At 41.3% G+C, this 17818-nt stretch overlaps 1 protein-coding gene across 1 annotated transcript in view; it reads right to left on the bottom strand.

Annotated features, from left to right (window-relative positions):
* The window catches only part of SLC30A9 (solute carrier family 30 member 9), a 111522-nt gene that overhangs the window by 54662 nt on the left and 39042 nt on the right, over positions 1-17818 (bottom strand). The window contains exons 3-6 of the mRNA XM_089653998.1: positions 17045-17107; positions 13151-13250; positions 9575-9667; positions 6903-7006 (exon numbers count right to left, since the gene is read on the bottom strand). Coding sequence (XP_089510124.1) covers positions 6903-7006; positions 9575-9667; positions 13151-13250; positions 17045-17107 — 360 coding nt within the window. The remainder of the gene's footprint in view (positions 1-6902; positions 7007-9574; positions 9668-13150; positions 13251-17044; positions 17108-17818) is intronic.

The following is a 17818-nucleotide window of genomic DNA, read 5'->3' on the forward strand; positions in this document are numbered from 1 at the left end:
CACAATTACTGGGCAACTATTAGTGTGCAGAATTATTAAACAACTAAATGAAAAAACAAAAAATGTTCCCATCTCACTTGTTTCTTTTCATCTGTTAAAGTGAGAAGATTAAACAAACAACTCCAACTTCACAAATAAACATTTCAAGAAACAAAAAAAAAAAAAAATCAGTGACCAAAATAGCCACCTTTCTTTTCAGTAAGAACCAAAAGCCTTCCATTCATGAAATCTGTCAGTTTCTTGATCTGTTGACGATTAACTTTTTGTGCAGCAGCAACCACAGCCTCCCAGACACTGTTCAGAGAGGTGTACGGTTTTCCTTCACCGTAAATCTCCCGTTTACGAAGGGACCGCAAGTTCTTATTAGGGTTTAGGTCAGGTGAGGAAGGGGGCCATGTCATTGTTCTTTCATCTTTAAGGCCTTTACTGGCTAGCCACGCAGTGGAGTACTTTGATGCATGCAAAGAAGCATTTTTCTGCATAAATATGGTCTTCTTGAAAGATGCAGACTTTTTGCTGTACCACTGCTTGAAGACAGTGTCTTCTAAAAACTGGCAGTAGGTTTGGGAGTTGATTTTGAGGCCACCTTCAACCTGAAACGATCCAGCTAGCTCCTCTTTAATAATATCAGCCCATACCAGTACCTCACATCCACCTTGCTTGTGTCTGAGTTGAAGTGGAGCTCTGTGCCAGTTAATGATCCAGCCACGGGTCCATCAAGAATCACTCATCTCATAGTCTTCAGATATTTCTTGGCCTAGTCCTGATGTTTCAACCTATGTGTCTTATTCAGTGGTGGTTGGGTTTCAGCCTTCCTTACCTTGGCCATCTCTCTGAGCACTGAACACCTTCTACTTCTAGGCACTCCAGGTAGGTTGCAGTTCTGGAATATTACAGCACTGGAGGATAATGGGTTCCTGTTAGCTTCACATTTGATTCTTTGCAAATATTTGACAGTTAATTTTATCTCAACATGTTTCTTGCGCAACTATTGACTATTTGCCACAAAACATTTGATGGTTCTGTGGTCACACCCCAATATCATAGCAATTTCAAGAGTGCTGCATTCCTCTGAAGGACTTTTTACAATTTTTTACTTTTCTCAGTGAATTCAAGTGTGGTACCATGATAGGTTGCCACCTCTGCAATATTCCACGGTCAACTGTTAGTGGTATTATAACAAAGAAGAAGCAACTGGAAACAACAGCAACTCAGCCACAAAGTGGTAGGCCGTGTAAAATGACAAAGCGGGGTTAGAGCATGCTGAAGCACACAGTGCACAGAAGAAGTCGCCAAATGTCTGCAGAGTCAATAGCTAAAGATCTCCAAACATTATGTGGCCTTCAGATTAGCACAACAACAGTGCGTAGAGAGCTTCATGGGATGGGTTTCCATGGCCGAGCAGCTGCATCCAAGCCTTACATCACCAAGCATAATGCAGTGGTGTAAAGCACGTGTCACTGGACTCTACAGCAGTGAACATGTTTTCTCTGGAGTGGGAGTGACAAATCACATTTCTCTGTCTGGTAATCCGATGGACATGTCTGGGTTTGGTGGTTGCAAGGAGAACAATACTTGCCTTATGGCATTGTGCTAAGTGTAAAGTTTGGTGGAGGGGAGATTATGGTGTGGGGTTGCTTTTCAGGGTTAGGGTTTGGGCTTGACCCCTTAGTTCCAGTGAAGGGAACTCTTAAGGCATGAGCATACCAAGACATTTTGGAAAATTTCATACTGCCAGCTTTGTGGGAACAGTTTGGGGACGGCCACTTCCTGTTCCAACATGACTGCGCAGCAATGCACAAAGTAAGGTCCATAAAGACATGAATGAGCAAGTTTGGGGTGGAGAAACTTAACCAGCCTGCACAAAGTCCCGACCTCATCCGGATAGGAAACCTTTGGGATGAATTAGAGCAGAGACTGTGAGCCAGGCCTTCTCATCCGACATTAGTGCCTAACCTCACAAATGCGCTTCTGGAAGAATGGTCAAACATTCCCATAGACACACTCCTAAACCTTGTGGGCAGCCTTCGCAGAAGAGTTGAAGCCGTTATAGCTGCAAAGGGTGAGCCAACTCAATATTGAACCCTACAGACTAAGACTGTGATACATACACACAGAGTGGGGAAAATAATTATTTGATTCCCTTCAGATTTTTTAAGTTTACCCACTTACAAAGAAATGAAGAGTCTATAATTTTTATCAAAGGTGTATTTTAAAGGAGAGACAGAACATCAACCAAAAATCCTGAAAAAACACATGATACAAATGTTATAAATTTGAGTTGCAGTTCAGTGAGTAAAATAAGTATTCGATCCCCTACCAACAAACAATAATTCTGGCTCCCATGAGAAGGAGACAATTGTTGGAACGATTATTCACAAAAGGAAGAAATATAAAATAACCATCAATCTCCCTTGGTTTGGAGCTCAATGCAAGATTTTGCCTCATAGGTTAAGGATGATCATGAGAAAAGTGAGAGATAAGCCCAGAACTATACAGGAGGAGAATGTAAATGATCTCAAGGAAATTGGGACCACAGTCAGCAAACAAACTATTGGTAACACAATCCACCACCATGGACTGAAATCCTGCACCACCCAGAAGGTCCCCCTCCTCAAGAAAGCACATGTACAGGCCTTCAGAAGTTTGCCAGTGAAATGATTCAGAGATGGATTGGGAAAAAATTGCTGTGGTCAGATGAGATCAAAATTGAGCTCTTTGGCATTAACTCGACTTGTGTTTGGAGGAAGAAAAATACTGACTATGACCATAAGAACACCATCCCTACAGTTAAGCATGGAGGTGGAAACATTATGCTTTGGGGCTGTTTCTCTGGTAAAGGTACAGACCAACTTTGCTGCATTGAGGGGCCAATGGACAGGGCCATGTAATTTAATATCTTGGATCAGAATCTTCTTCCCTCAGCCAGAACACTGAAGATGGGTCTTCCAGAATGACAATGACCCAAAACATACTGCCAAGGCAACAGAGAAGTGGCTCAAGAAGAAGCAAATTAAGGTCATGGACTGGCCTAACCAATCCCCAGACTTTAATCCTATAGAAAAATTCATCCTGAGATGTGTGCAAACCTGGAAACCAACTACAAGAAATGTCTTACCTCTTTGCTTGCCAACAAGGGGTTTTCCACCAAGTACTAAGTCATGTTTTGCTTGGGGAACAAATACCTATTATACTCACTGGACAGAAACTCAATTTAGAACATTTGCATCATGTGTTTTTTCTGGATTTTTGGTTGATATTCTATCTCTATCATTTAAAATACACCTATGATAAAAAAAATATAGACCCTTCATTTCTTTGTAAGTGTGAAAACTTACAAAATCTGCAGGGAATCAACTGATTATTTTCCCCATGGTGTGTGTATATATCTATCATGTAACAGCCCATCATATGTAATTTTGTGCCTATTGTGCTGGATACATAGGGAGTGCTTGACACGTTTCGGGATAAAGTCAAAGTAAAAATCCATCCCAGGTCACCCTGCAAGGAGGATCGGCTGCAAACTCAGAGCCACCCAGGGGTTAAATAGGTTGTGACTGCTTATGATAAACTAAGTTACAGGACATATACACTGTGTATTACTGCTAGATAACTGATAAATGTTAGATGGGGACATTGCTACAAAGGCTTCCAAAAGATATCAGGATTTCAAATGTAAAATGTACAGTGGGACCATGGAGAATGAATGTAGCCACCCTCTAACAGGATGCAGGATCGGCAGAATAAAAATATGGAGATTTGGAGGAAGCTGAAAACCATGAAAGATACTTTTTTGAGTGAACTTCTTGGCAAACACAATATACAGGGATATGGGAAATGGCAGTGATGTAGACACATACATACAGTTGAACTGGATGGACTGGTGTCTTTATTCAGCGTTACCAACTATGTAACTATGCATGTAAAAAAGGTAAATAGTGCCTTGCTTTGTAAAATGCAAGACACCACTTACTCATCGTTGCTACACAGGAGAGATCAGCTGCACACTAAAACACAGTATTTTATACTGTGGCTAGTGTGAGCGTGGCCCAAGTCTCTTTCTGTTGCAGATTTATGAGCAGTTTCTTTGAAGGACTACAATATAAATACATTTTATATATTACGAAAGTCCCAAAGTCCAGTGTTTTTATATGTATTTTTTATTTGCATTTTATTCTTCTTTTCACATCATTTTATTTTAGTTGACCATTTATTTCACCAGTGTTTGTTGTGAAACGGTACGCCATGGATTTATATACATCATCTTATTTTATGGGTTCATTCATTTCACCTCGGCTTGTTGTAAAACGGTACACCTTTTATAATAGCTGGTTTAACATGCTCAGTGACATGAGTCACCATAAGGAAGGGGACCTTGAGAGGCCCTGAAACGCTGGCAGATTGACCTGTGTGATGTTATGTATACAAAATATGTTGTGAAAACACAACTTTGGAATGCTGGTAACTTTTTATTTTATATCTGGCTATGCACAGTGCCATCCATTGCGGTCACAGCAAGGAATCCCAGAAGTTACATCTAGTCTAAGTGTCGCACAGCTCTGCATGGGATTTATTACTTTCAATCAATCAAACACTCCCGTTCATATGTGTGTCAAATAAATGACACTATGCTGATGGAGTAACATACAACTACAGGGAATGTTATTTGCCTAGAAAGATTTATTCACTAAACCAAATAATAAACGCTGCAGATCAGCAGAGCACTCAATTGTCTGTCATATAGCATACAGCTTATAATCGTGTTCTAAATTAGCTATAACTGAATTAAAAGCTTCTAAAAATTCAATTTACAGGGATGCTCCCGAGTATCAATGCTCAGCTAAACACTATGAACTATTCTTTTTAGAAGCTGGTGCTCATCACATGATAACAAGTGCCAATGTATTAACGGGTGTGGAAATTTTTTAAAAAACTACTTGTCCAAGGGACTTAATCAAGGTCCCAATCTACTTGTACTGATTGAAAAAAAAAAAAAAATCCCAGAATAGAAAATACAAAGGGTTTATTATTTTTATTTATTTTTTTTTTAGGCAGAGGTGCTTTTAGGAATGTCTACGGCTTTTAAAAACAAAAAGGGGCTGTATGGCAACTTCAACTTTTAATGTTTTTAATTTTTGCTAGAACACTTCTTAGAACTCCCAAACTTTTTTTTTTTTAAAGCAGAGGCCCTAAAGAATTAATTGGTGGGTTTTGCAATGTCTTTAATGTCACACGGCATTTGCACAGCAGTTTTTTTAAACACTATTTTTTTTTTTTTTTAAATACACAACCGATTTTTTTGGTAAAATATAAAAGATGATGTAATGCCAAGTAAACAGATACCAAACATGTCATGCTTTAAAATTGCACACGCCAATGCAAGGGCAACAAATGGCGTAAATTTTACTATCCATAGGTGACGCTTTAAAAGCTTTTACAGGATTTACACAGGAGGTCTGGTGCTAGAATTACTGCCCTCGATCTGACGTGCACATTGATACCTCAAGTGTGTGACACTCACTGTTTGCATGCATGCGGGACTGACACATGCATTCGTTTTTGCGCATGGGGACAGGGGTGCTTTAAACATTTTTTTTTTTTAAATGAATAATTTATTTATTTTGACACTGTCGCTTTAATTTTTTTAAATTTCTTTTATTGCTGTAATGAGGAATGTAAGCATCCCCTGTGACAGCAAGAGGCAGTGATAGGTACTCTTTGTGGAGAGATCTGGGGTCCATAAGACCCCATATCCCTCCTCTGCCCTGAAAAACATTTGATCACACCAAGATCAGTGGGATCAAATGCTTTCCATTTTTAAAATAGTGCCGTTTCCATCTGGTAAAATGATGTATGTTCATCACTCCCTGTTTCCTATATCATAGAGACAGACAGAGTGGTGTTGGTCTTTGTCTGCCTTTATGATCAGCCAACAGAAGCACTGCCTGGTTGTTCGGTTGTCCCGGATTGGACAGGCTCTGTCTCCCCTCCCAATGGATGGGACTCGGACAGTACAAGGCTGCAGATAACAATAACTGAATTATAAAAAACAAAAATTTAAAATGTAAATAAAAAAATTAATTAAATAAGTAAAATAAAAAATATATAATAATCTGCACATAATAATCAGATATTACCACCAAAAATAATAAGTATATACAAAAAATGTAAATAAAATAAATACAACAAAAATAACAATATTCAGATTCCAACAACAAAAATAAATGCAAATAGAAATAGAAAATAAAAATATCAAAATCAATGCAAATATAAATAAAACTAGATAGATTTTATAAAAATAAATTTAAAAAAATTTATTATATAAAATAATCTGCAGCTAACAATAATCAACACGATTAATTAAAAAAATAAAATAAAATACAAAATGTAAAAAATAAATAAAAGAAAAGATATATAAATTAAAAAAATGTTTTATTTATATATTTATTAAGTTTTTTATATATTTATTTAAAAAAAAAAAAAAAAAAAAAAGAAGTCCAGCCTCCCACTGGTCCAGTCCCCCTCCCCCACCCCCCGCTGCCCACTGGCGGAGAGCGCAGCCAGTCAGAGCCAGGTGTTCTCCGTATGACCGCCTGGCCCCGATTGCCTTCTTAAGGAGAGCTGCTGGACACAGAGAACACCTGGCTCTGACTGGCAGCGCTCTCCGCTAATGCGCAACGCAGGGGGGGGACTGGAACGAAGCGTGCCTTTGCCAAGCGGGAGGGGGGATTCACAGACGTCCAGACAGCCTGCAGTCACTTGGATCACTTTAGACCATTGGCAGGGCTAAATGTATAAAAAAAAAAAAAACTTCTTGCCCGGCGCCCGGAACAGCATGTCCCGGGTGTTGGGCAATAGGAATTCAACATCCCTGATTAAGTTGTACTGGATATTCATCTTACCATTGGTGATAAGCAACTCACTTTCTTTGTATGCAATCTCTTCTTCTTTTCTTAATTTTCTTTCCCTAAAAATGGCTTCAGGACTCCCCCAAACTTCCAAAGCCCTGTGGAAAGAATTTCCAAGTTCTTACATTGCTTATCAGCACAAAGCCACATACTAGTAACGTGCTATTTTTTCTACATAGCAGGAACATAAAATGTTTCATTGATGAACTTCCAGAGACTGTAAACCTATTTAAAGTTAAATAAAAAAACATGTCATACTTACTTTTACCGATCCTTCTTGGGGCACCCGCCGGCATTCCTGGCTTCTCCCCCCTGCTGAATGCCCACCACAGCAAGCCATTTTCTGTGGTGGGCACTCAGCAGGACACTGACACACAGAACATGGCTTGGCCCCACCCTCACTGACAGCAGCAAGAGCTATTGGCTCCCACTGCTGTCTCTGAGCCTGTGAGGAGGGAGAGAGCAGAGAGAGCCCATGCTCATGTGCACAGTGTTGTATCAAGATCGGGCTCAGGTAAGTATAAGGGGGGCTTGGGAACTGCACGTAGATGGTGTTTATCTTAGTGCAGAAAATGCATTAAAGTGTTACTAAACCCAGGACCCGGCATTCACTATATCTGGTCTCCCACAGTACACACAACATGGAAGTGTAATTATTTTAGTAAATATAAACTGCTAAATACCTTTTCTCATTAGCAGTATATAGCAATCTTGTGACTTCTATCAGTGTCCAGCAGAGCACTGGTTAAAGCTTGCAGGAGGAGTTTTCATTCTCTCACTGCCCAATGAGATTGCATAACCCCTGACCCTCTGACTGGACAGTGCTGATTGGAGGTGAGGAGGCAATTTAGCCGGTGTGGGATTCAACAATCATTTACCTATCCACGTTGTTTTTTTAAAATGCGTTTTTGTTGTACGTTTTTGCACATGGACTTTATGTCATATTTATGATTTTTTTAGTCACAAGTTATTTATTTCTTCATTGTGTTATTGTATTTTACGGTGTACAGTAATACATTCATTTGGTTTCACTGTGCATTTGTATCAACATATTCTGTTTTATACTAGTTGCACTCTATATATGTTTGCCACATTTATTTATGGTATTTATATGGTCACTTATTAGTTGTTTTATGTCACATGGCCTTTTGATGCACATTGTGTTATGACTCTTTAGTCGAATGGTCACAATTTTTGGCCTGTGTGTTGTTATTTTCATTCATCCACTTTTAATATTAAGCACTTCATTTTGTATTTTTCACATTTTGCTCCACTTTCTCATCAGTTGTTTTCACATTATTTCATTTATGTTATGATGGACTCATATGTCCCACTATTACTGTGATTTAGTTAATATTTTACTTTTCCCTGATCATTTCCGTACGGTCACGATTTATTGTCTGTTACACCTTTTGGTCCTCATTTTGGACCTTTATTGTTTCACCTTTCCCTTCACTCCCATTTTCCTTCCATTTACTGATTATGTTATGTTGTATTATCTATTGTCTTCTCATCTCATTATTTGTTTGGAATGTCTGTGGCATTATTGTGATTAGCGCAACATCAATTTTCTGTTTGTTGTTTTTTGCTAGTGGTATAGCCAGGTGTGAGCTGCTGTCCCAATAGTCCCATCTTTTCTAGTAGCAGCGCGAAAAGTTTCTTACATACACACACAGAAACATGTACACACACACACACAAACAGAGACACATGTACATACACACACACAAATATACATGTACATACATACAGACATATGTACATACACATGCATAGACCTGTACATACACACAGACACATGTTTATACATACACAGGTACATACATACACATGTACACACAGGCACATGTACATGCACACACACACACACACACACGTACACACACAAACATGTACACACACACACAGACACAAGTACATGCATACATAAACACACACAAACACACACAGATACACAGATACACACACAGCCCTATAAAAAGTTGCAGTACTTCGTTACCTTCACTCACAGAGCCAGGTAATGCACTCTAGGGGGAGGCAGAGAGCACAGCACACACTCCTTCCTTTGCTTTCACTTTGCTCAACCATTGAGCAGTCTGACGGCTCCCAGTGCAAGTGAGAGATCCGGCCCTGAGTTCAGAGCCTGCTCAGAAAGACGGCTCTGGGGACACACTCACCCCCACCATAATTTCCACTCACCAATGCGAGCAGGCGAGTGGGAATTTCAAGGCCTGATGTAAAGTCCTAACAAACAGTTGCTCATAACCAAGAAAAACTGTATAAAATATGGCAAAATCTAAACAACTCAGATGGAAGCTCCTTGCCCCAGAACTCGTTGGAGTCACAGAATTGCTGTTTCCAATCAGAGACTTCGAGCACATGTCTTTAGATCCCTGACAGATTCCCAACTTTGTTTGGTTTTGCTTATTTGCATTGATAGAGATGACAGCAGCGGATGCTCGATACAAAATGCTACTTATTTAACAGTGCCCCTACAGAGCTACAAGACAACAAAGGCAGTTACATTCTGATAATTGAAATGTTCGCTTGGCATCTCACAGCTATTCCTTTTACATGGTGAGTCACTTAAATTGGGTTCCTGCATATGTAAACCATTCAAGTCCCACACAAGATAAATAGTTTTTATTTGCATCACTTTCACTTACTTGGCCTCAACATCCGACCTTAGGAACACAGTAAAAGATTCAGTGTCGTCATGGGGACTTCTCCGTCTAATCTTCCGCAGTGGTTCCAGGTCACTGAGGCAAAAAAAGAATGCAAATGAAAGAAGATTAGAGGCTGATCAAGTTCAAAGCGCAGAACACAGACATCACTGCTGGCCAGGGGCTTTGTGTTCCTTCTGGTTCGCAGAACCCTCACAGCACATGTATATAACATAGTATTGCACTGAATACACTAACCCAAGGGAGCTAGACTGAAGTCGCCATCAATATTTTGAAACCTTAAACTACTCAGATCTTATTTTCAAAAGGTACCTGCAACAGAGAGCTTTATAGTGCTCAATTAAATCAGCTGCTTAGTGAATGGAGAATATGCCACTACTCAGGTGAACCAGCAATTAAAAATGATTTCATAGCTACTAGGAGTAGAACTGATGTAACAGAAATGCCTGCATATAAAAAAAAGCAGTGTTCTGTACCTCCCCATTCCATGTACCCAGATAATGGTACATTAGTTATATCGGATGAAGTATGGCCACATTACTCTTGTATTAAAGGAGGTATAGGAGGGGGGGGGGGGAGAGAGAGAGAGAGAGAGAGAGAGAGAGAGGGAATATTACCCCGGTACAAATCATTAGTACGAGCTCATCTGGAATATGCAGTTCAGTTTTGGGCATCAATTCACAAAAAGAACATTGGGGAATTGGAGAAAGTACAGAGAAGGGAAACCAAACTGATAAGAGGCATGGAGGAGCTCAGCTATGAGGAAAGATTAGAGGAACTGAATTTATTCTCTCTTGAGAAGAGGAGATTAAGGGGGTATATGATCTCCATGTATAAATACATCAGTGGCTCATATAGTGGACTCTGTGTAGAGTTATTCACCCTGAGGTCATCACAGAGGACAAGGGGGCACTCTTTATGTCTGGAGGAAAAGAAATGTAATCTCCAAACACAGAAAGGTTTCTTCACAGTGAGAGCTGTGAAAATGTGGAATAGACTCCCTCAAGAGTTGGTTCTGGCCAGCTCAGTGGATTGCTTCAAAAAAGGCCTGGATTACTTCTAAGATACACAGAATATAACTGGATACTAACATCTGTAGGTAAAGTTGATCCAGGGAATATCCGATTGCCTCTCGGGGGATCAGGAAGGAATTCTTTTCCCCAGCAGGAGCAAATTGGATCATGCTTTGCTGGGTTTTATTTGCCTTCCTCTGGATCAACTGTGGGTATAGGGTTATAACTTTTTTTTTTCTATGGTTGAACTGGATGGACTTTGTTTTTTTCAGCCAGACTAACTATGTAACTATACACTAGAGAGTATTCTTGACAGAAACCCTGGTAATGGTTTGTAGAGTGATAGCCATTACACAGATTAATACGTCTCCTCCCACTATAGCTTAAGGCTGCAAACATACTATACGAATCGCTACATGGGTGGCCCTGTCGGCCACATAACTCCCAACATCCTTTGATTGAAATATTAAACGAAATCGAGCAGAAAACTAACCTGATAAACATTGACTGCATCCACACAGATGCAGCTGCTGTTCCAGTATTTTGACAGGTGCTGGTGTGACTGTAAGAATACCATAGCTGCAGCAGGAGATTTCTCCATCTGCACTGTGTAGTGGATGGGGAGCTCTGTTAGATTTTTTTCATTTTAGTTTAATGGACACATACAGTATCTCACAGAGATGAGTACCCCCCTCATATTTTATGCTATGTTTTCATGTGACAACACTGAAGAAATTACACTTTGCTACAATGTAGTGAGTGTACAGCTTGTATAACAGTGTAAATTTGTTGTCCCCTCAAAATAACTCAACACACAGCCATTAATTTCTAAACCACTGGCAACAAAATTGAGTACACCCCTAAGTGAAAATGTCCAAATTGGGCCCAAAGTGTCAATATTTAGTGTGGTCACTATTATTTTCCAGCACTGCCTTAACCCTCTTGGGCATGGAGTTCACCAGAGCTTCACAGGTTGCCACGGGACTGCTCTTCCACTCCTCCATGACGACACCACAGAGCTGGTGGATGTTAGATACCTTGCGCTCCTCCACCTTCCGTTTGAGGATGCCCCACAGATGCTCTATAGGGTTTAGGAGAGAGGGGGGGGGGAGAGAGAGAGAGGGGGAAGAGAGGGGGGGAGAAGGAGAGGGGGGGAGAAGGAGAGGGGGGGAGAAGGAGCACTCTATTTATGTGTGTGTGTATTAGGGAACGACCAGCGGTAGCCTCTAGCGCTCCACAGACCGGAATTCCCCAGGGCGCGGAATCTAAGCTCCAACCTACTTGTTCACCAGAGCCCCTGATGGTGGGGATGGACTTGGAGCAGGCCGAAACCAGGTCGCGGCCCCTGGGTGCAACCAGCTGTGGTAGAGGCACGTGTCGGTGGTACGCAGCAGGTGAGAGTCTGATGTGAAGAGGTGGAGTGAGCGAAGTCAGACAGGCCAGGTCGGTAACGGTGGAGGCAGAACGGTACAAGCGGCAGGCAGAAGGATAAAAGGGTCACAGGCCAGGTTCAGCAACAGGAGGTCAAACGTACAGGATAAGATAGCAGAGTGGTCAGACAAGCCAGGGATCAGAGCAGGAGACACTCAACGGATCAGGGTCAGGCAGGGTTGGCAACAAGGCAATCAGGATAACAGGAAAAGTCCATACGGCAACGTGAGCCCTACAGGAGCTGGTGCCCCGCGCCATCATTGGTGCCAGGCGCATGCGCGACCGCAATTGCCGCCGCGGTCGCCCCGGTCCTAGAGCCTGTATGTTCGTATGCCGGCGTACTCCGCGCATGCGCAGACCCGCACGCCGCGGCGCATTCCGTGATTCCTGACAGTGTGTTTGTATATGTATATATGTTATTCCTGCACAACAGCAGGTAAAGCTGTTGACTAACATAATCTAATAAAGGAGTTTTTGTTATTATTTAGGTAGTATTAAAGCTGAACTGCATGCAGATGTAAAAAGGCAAATAATTTGTGCAGCCCTGTAATCAATAATACGTCACTACATTTTTTTTTTTTTTTTTTTTAATGTAAGCAGTGCAAGTAAGTAGATTTGACTCACTTTCACTTAAAATCTCCTCTACTGCAGTGCTCAGAGATGTGCTAATCTATATGTTGCTTCTCCTTTCCTACCCAATCACAATTTGGACAAAGGGGATGAAGAGGGGACATGTAAGTGAAAGATCATGTCCCTTCCCGTGCTAGACAGGACTGTGCTGTAAGGGAGAGCTGTGTAAATCTCAAAACTGGACAGAAATAGTGGTTTGCCTATAGTTTAGCTTTAGGAAAGCACGTTTGGCATCCTATTAGATGTTGACACTTGAAGCCTTAAAATTCCCACAAGTATGACCAAGAAGTAAGCACATCTAAAAGGGAAGCTCTTGCCCATGAAACTACTGTTTTGCAGCAATATCTGCCTCCTCTTAGGTTTTCTACTTTAACTGCTCAGCTGCCAGCCACAACTGTCTTAAGAAAGATTATAGGACAAAAAGAAATATGATAATTAATGAAGTAAAAGCGCAGTGGAACCAGCTGTAATGTCTATTCAATACCTGGGTTTAAGGCAGAATTCATTCATTGCTCGTACTCCTGTGATGAAGTTGTTCTTCATGTATTTTGTTCCATAATCTCTCTTTTTAAGAACCGCCTTAACTGAAACAGACAAATATGTAAAAACACAGAACGTTAAAAAAATGTAAAACTAAGTGTTTTTCAATTTCCAAATAAAAAAAAAAAAAAGAGGAATTTGTAATATTCATATTAAAGATAATCATCTAAAATAACCCAGATGACAAAACATTGACGCTGATGTTATTCCAGAGTCTATCTTATCTAGTCTTTTCCACTGCTGCCAGCCAAAGGTGTGGTTTATTAGAGCAGCCCAAATGGTTCCTCAATTCTCCAACCATTTGTCCTCCGCTAGTCTAACCAACATTGATACTGCTGACAACCCACCCCTTCTCAAACTGACCACCCACTCCTTCTCAAACATTCCCTTGGCCTCCAAGATTCTACTCTATACCCGTTTTCCTCTTATATATCACAACTCTTCTTCAGTGTTGCCTATAACTTTGTCTCCTCTTCTCCACTTCCTCTTTCTGTAGGGGTCTTCCAAGGCTCTGTTCTTCAACCCCTTCTCTTCTTTAGCTACACCTCCTCTCTACGTAAATTTGAGAACATCCCACAGCTTCCAATACCACCTCTATACCGATGACACCCAAATCTACCTCTCTACTCTACTTCAGTCTCCTCTCACATTACTGACATATCAACTTGGATGTACCACCACTTCCTTGAACTACATCTCTCTAAAACCAAGCTGATAATATTGCCCCCTGCTTGTGCTCTCCTACATGGCTTTTCCATCAAGATCAATAATACAACTATCAGTACCTATCAGCGTACTAGGTGTAATCCTAGACTCTGACCTAGCCTTTCAGCCCCAAGTCCAATTGCTGTCAAAAGCTTGTAGACTTCTTTTTCATAACATCTCTAAAACGCACCCTTTTTAAACTAATGAAACCACCAAGCTACTCATTCACTCCCTGGTTATCTCTCGTCTTGACTATTGTAACTCGCTTCTCATACGCCTACCTCTCCATAGGCTATCCTCTCTTCAGTCTATTACGAATGCTGCTGCCAAACTCATCTACCTTACCAACCACTTAGTTTCCGCCAACCCTCTGTCAAACCCTCCACTGGCTCCTGATTGCCAAACAAATAAAATTCAAAGTACTAACAACATACAAAGCCATTCACAACTCTGCGGGAGCTACATCACCAATCTTGTTTCCAAACTCACCAAAACCGTCCTCCCAAGTCCCACTGCTCTCAAGCCCTCTTGTCTCCTCCTCCCATGCTCTTCTTCAGGACTTCTCCAGAGCCTCCCCTATCCTCTGGAACTCTCTACCTCAATGTGTGCTGCTATCTCCTACGCTGGCCGCCTTTAGGTGATCTCTGAAAACTAATTTCTTCAAGAAAGCCTATCACACCTCCAACAACTGAACTTTTAACTCTTCCATCAGCTCATCCCCCACAGTTATTATCTTTTGTACCACTTGCCCCACCATATTAAACTGTAGGCTCTGAAAGCTCCTATGAGCAGTGCCGTCTTAATCCTCTTGTATTGTAACTGTACTGTATCCCTTTGGATTGTAAAGCAAGGCACAAACTGCTGTAGCTATTTTTATTTTATATTATTTTATTATTATTATTATTATTATTATTATTATACGGGATTTATATAGCGCAGGATTTATATAGCGCCAACAGTTCGCTCAGCACTTCACAATCTATAGGGAGATAATACAGCAACAATACAGTTCAATACAAGAGGGTTAGGAGGGCCCTGCTCCTCGGAGCTTACAATCTAAGACGGAGGGGCTAGTGGTACAAAAGGTAATAACTGTGGGGGATGGACTGGTAGGAGGAATAAAAGATTCAGTTATTAGCTGAAGGCAGGATAGGCTTCCCTGAAGAGAGGTTTTCAGGGATCGCCTAAATGTGGGCAGAATAGGTGATAGTCGGCTAGATTGGGGTAGAGAGTGCCAGAGGATGGGGGAAGCTCTGGAGAAGTCCTGGAGATGAGCAAGGGAGGAAGAGACAAGGGAACTAGAGCAGGAGGTCATGGGAGGAGAGGAGAAGACGGTTTGGGTGATATTTGGAGACAAGATTGGTGATGTAATTTGGGGCAGAGTTATAAATGGCTTTATATGTTATTGTTAATGTTTTGAATTTTATTTGTTGGGCAATGGGAAGCCAGTGGAGGGATTGGCAGAGAGGGGTGGCAGATACGGAACGGATGGGAAGGTGGATGAGTCTGGCAGCAGCATTTATGTCAGATTGAAGAAGGGATAGCCTGCGATGAGGTAGGCCAATGAGAAGGGAGTTACAATAGTCAAATCGAGAGATAATCAGGGAGTAGTTAAGTTCCTTAGTGGTTTCAGTGGTTAAAAACGAGCGTATCTTGGAGATGTTGCGGAGGGTGAAGTCTACAAGATTTGGAGCTGAAAGGACAGATGGGAGTCCAGGATTACACCTAGTACCCTGGCATGAGAGGAGGGACTGATGGTTGTAGTATTGATCTTGATGGAGAAATCAGGGGAGGGGGCACGGGCTGGAGAGAATACTAAGAGCTCCATTTTAGAAAGATTTAGTTTGAGGAAGTGGAGTGACATCCATGCTGATATGTCACTTAGTAGGTTAGTAATGACCGAGGAGACTGAAGGGGTGAGGTGAGGAGTAGAAAGAAAGATTTGTGTGTCATCAGCATAGAGATGGTACTTGAAACCATGGGAGTTTATCAAGTGAGCAAGGGAGGCGGTGTAGATGGAGAAAAGAAGGGGTCCAAGGACAGAACCTTGAGGGACCCCTACAGAAAGAGGAAGTGAATATTAATAATAATAACAACACAACAACAACAGGGAACCAATGCTGGTAAAGCAATTGTAATTAACATTCATGTCCAGTATTATAGCATACATACAATAAGACTAAAAGTAACGTATTATTTAAAAAATATATATATTAAAAATTCGAGATGCAATATAAATTGAATGATGAAAAAACATCACTCTCTGTATAAAAACAATAGTGTGTGGGTGTCTGTATTAAAGGGTTAGTTCACCTTTGCCAAAAAACTGCATTTGCAAGTAAGACATGCCTGTAGATAAAAACAAACTGGGCAGCTTTGACTAAAATTGGGTAATATCCTTGCTTATCCATATACATACTTCCCAAAGTCTGGCTAAAAAACTCCCAGCAATGGCAATCCCCCATGAGGCCTTGTTTCTAGGATGCTGCTAAGACACCCCCCACCTGTTTCTGCTCACTCCCACCATCACAGGAGTGAGCTCTCAAACCCCCAATCATGTTTCGTTCACCATCTAGTCAGCTGAAGCATCACTGAGCTCAGGGCTACTGCAAATGCAGAGAAAAAGCATGCAAGGGATTCTGAATCAGAGATAGAACTCATTCCTGTGATGGGTGAGCAGTAACAGATGGGAGTATCTTAGCAGTGTTCTAGCAACAAGCTAGGATAGAAGATGCTATCTCTGGTAGTTTTTTGGGACAGGCTTTGGGAAGGGATGTAAATGGCCTACACCTAAAGCATCAAAAACACACACACTCCAATATCTGCTACTTCCAATTGTCACTGCAGACACAGTCAGCTTATGTCAGTATACGATGGAAATATTGGCAACACAACTACATCAGATCTAATAATTTATGACTATTTTAAGAAATATGAGTATCCCAATGTTCTATATCAGGAGTTCTAAGGGGAAGCTCTGTGCCAGCAGGCTGCTTCCAGTTTTCCACTGGAGAGGAAAGAAGATCTGAAATACTGTTAGGAGACACTTTCTAATAACTCAAATGACTGATACAATCCAACTAAGCTCACTCAATGATAGACTTCACCCTCTGTACAGATGATAATCACAAACCTTTGACTTGAATAGGATCAGAAGGTAGCATGCTCTTCTGTTCTGATTTGCTGGGATCCTGGCCTGTCAATACAGAACATTTAATACATGTGAGCTTTAATAAAGTAACCTGTTCAGCATAATTTCTCTATCTTGTTTTAGATTTTGATCAATATTCTATTAGGACAATGGGGTTGATTTAGTAAAGGCAAATAGTCTGTGTGCTGCAAGTGCAGTTAGTCCAGATCTGAGGGGAAGCTCTGCTGATTTCTATTATCCAATCATGTGCAAGCAAAAATGAAGTTTTTACTTTCATGCTTTCTATGCATGAAGATAAACAACCTTTTGCGTTCAGCAGCCCCCCTGCCACCTAATACATACCTGAGCCCCATCTTGATGTGCACGAGAGCCTCAGCTCTCTGGGGACTCTCCCTCCTCATTGGCTGAGACAACAGCTGTCAATCACAGCTGGTGAGCAAATGAGAGCGAGGGGGTTGGTCCAAAACACAGCTTTGTGTGTGAATGGATATATAGAGCAGTGGCTCAGGAGAGAGCATTCTTGGGTGCCCCCACAGCAAGTTGCTTGCTCTGGGGGCACTTGGCAGAAAGCAGGGCCAATGAGCCCCTACGGAGGACCCAAGACGAGAAAGATCGGGGCTGCTCTGTGCTAAACCAGTAATCAGAGCAGGTAAGTATAGCATGTTTGTTATTTAAAAAGAAAAAAACTGCCTTTAATATCACTTTAAAGTAGAACTGGGCACGGATGGGGAGTAGGGCAGGTGCATGTGCTTGCCA

Source organism: Staurois parvus, unplaced genomic scaffold (genome assembly GCF_062004578.1).
Source record: "Staurois parvus isolate SC_StPar_1 unplaced genomic scaffold, SC_StPar_1.0 ptg000734l, whole genome shotgun sequence".
Taxonomy (NCBI): domain Eukaryota; kingdom Metazoa; phylum Chordata; class Amphibia; order Anura; family Ranidae; genus Staurois; species Staurois parvus.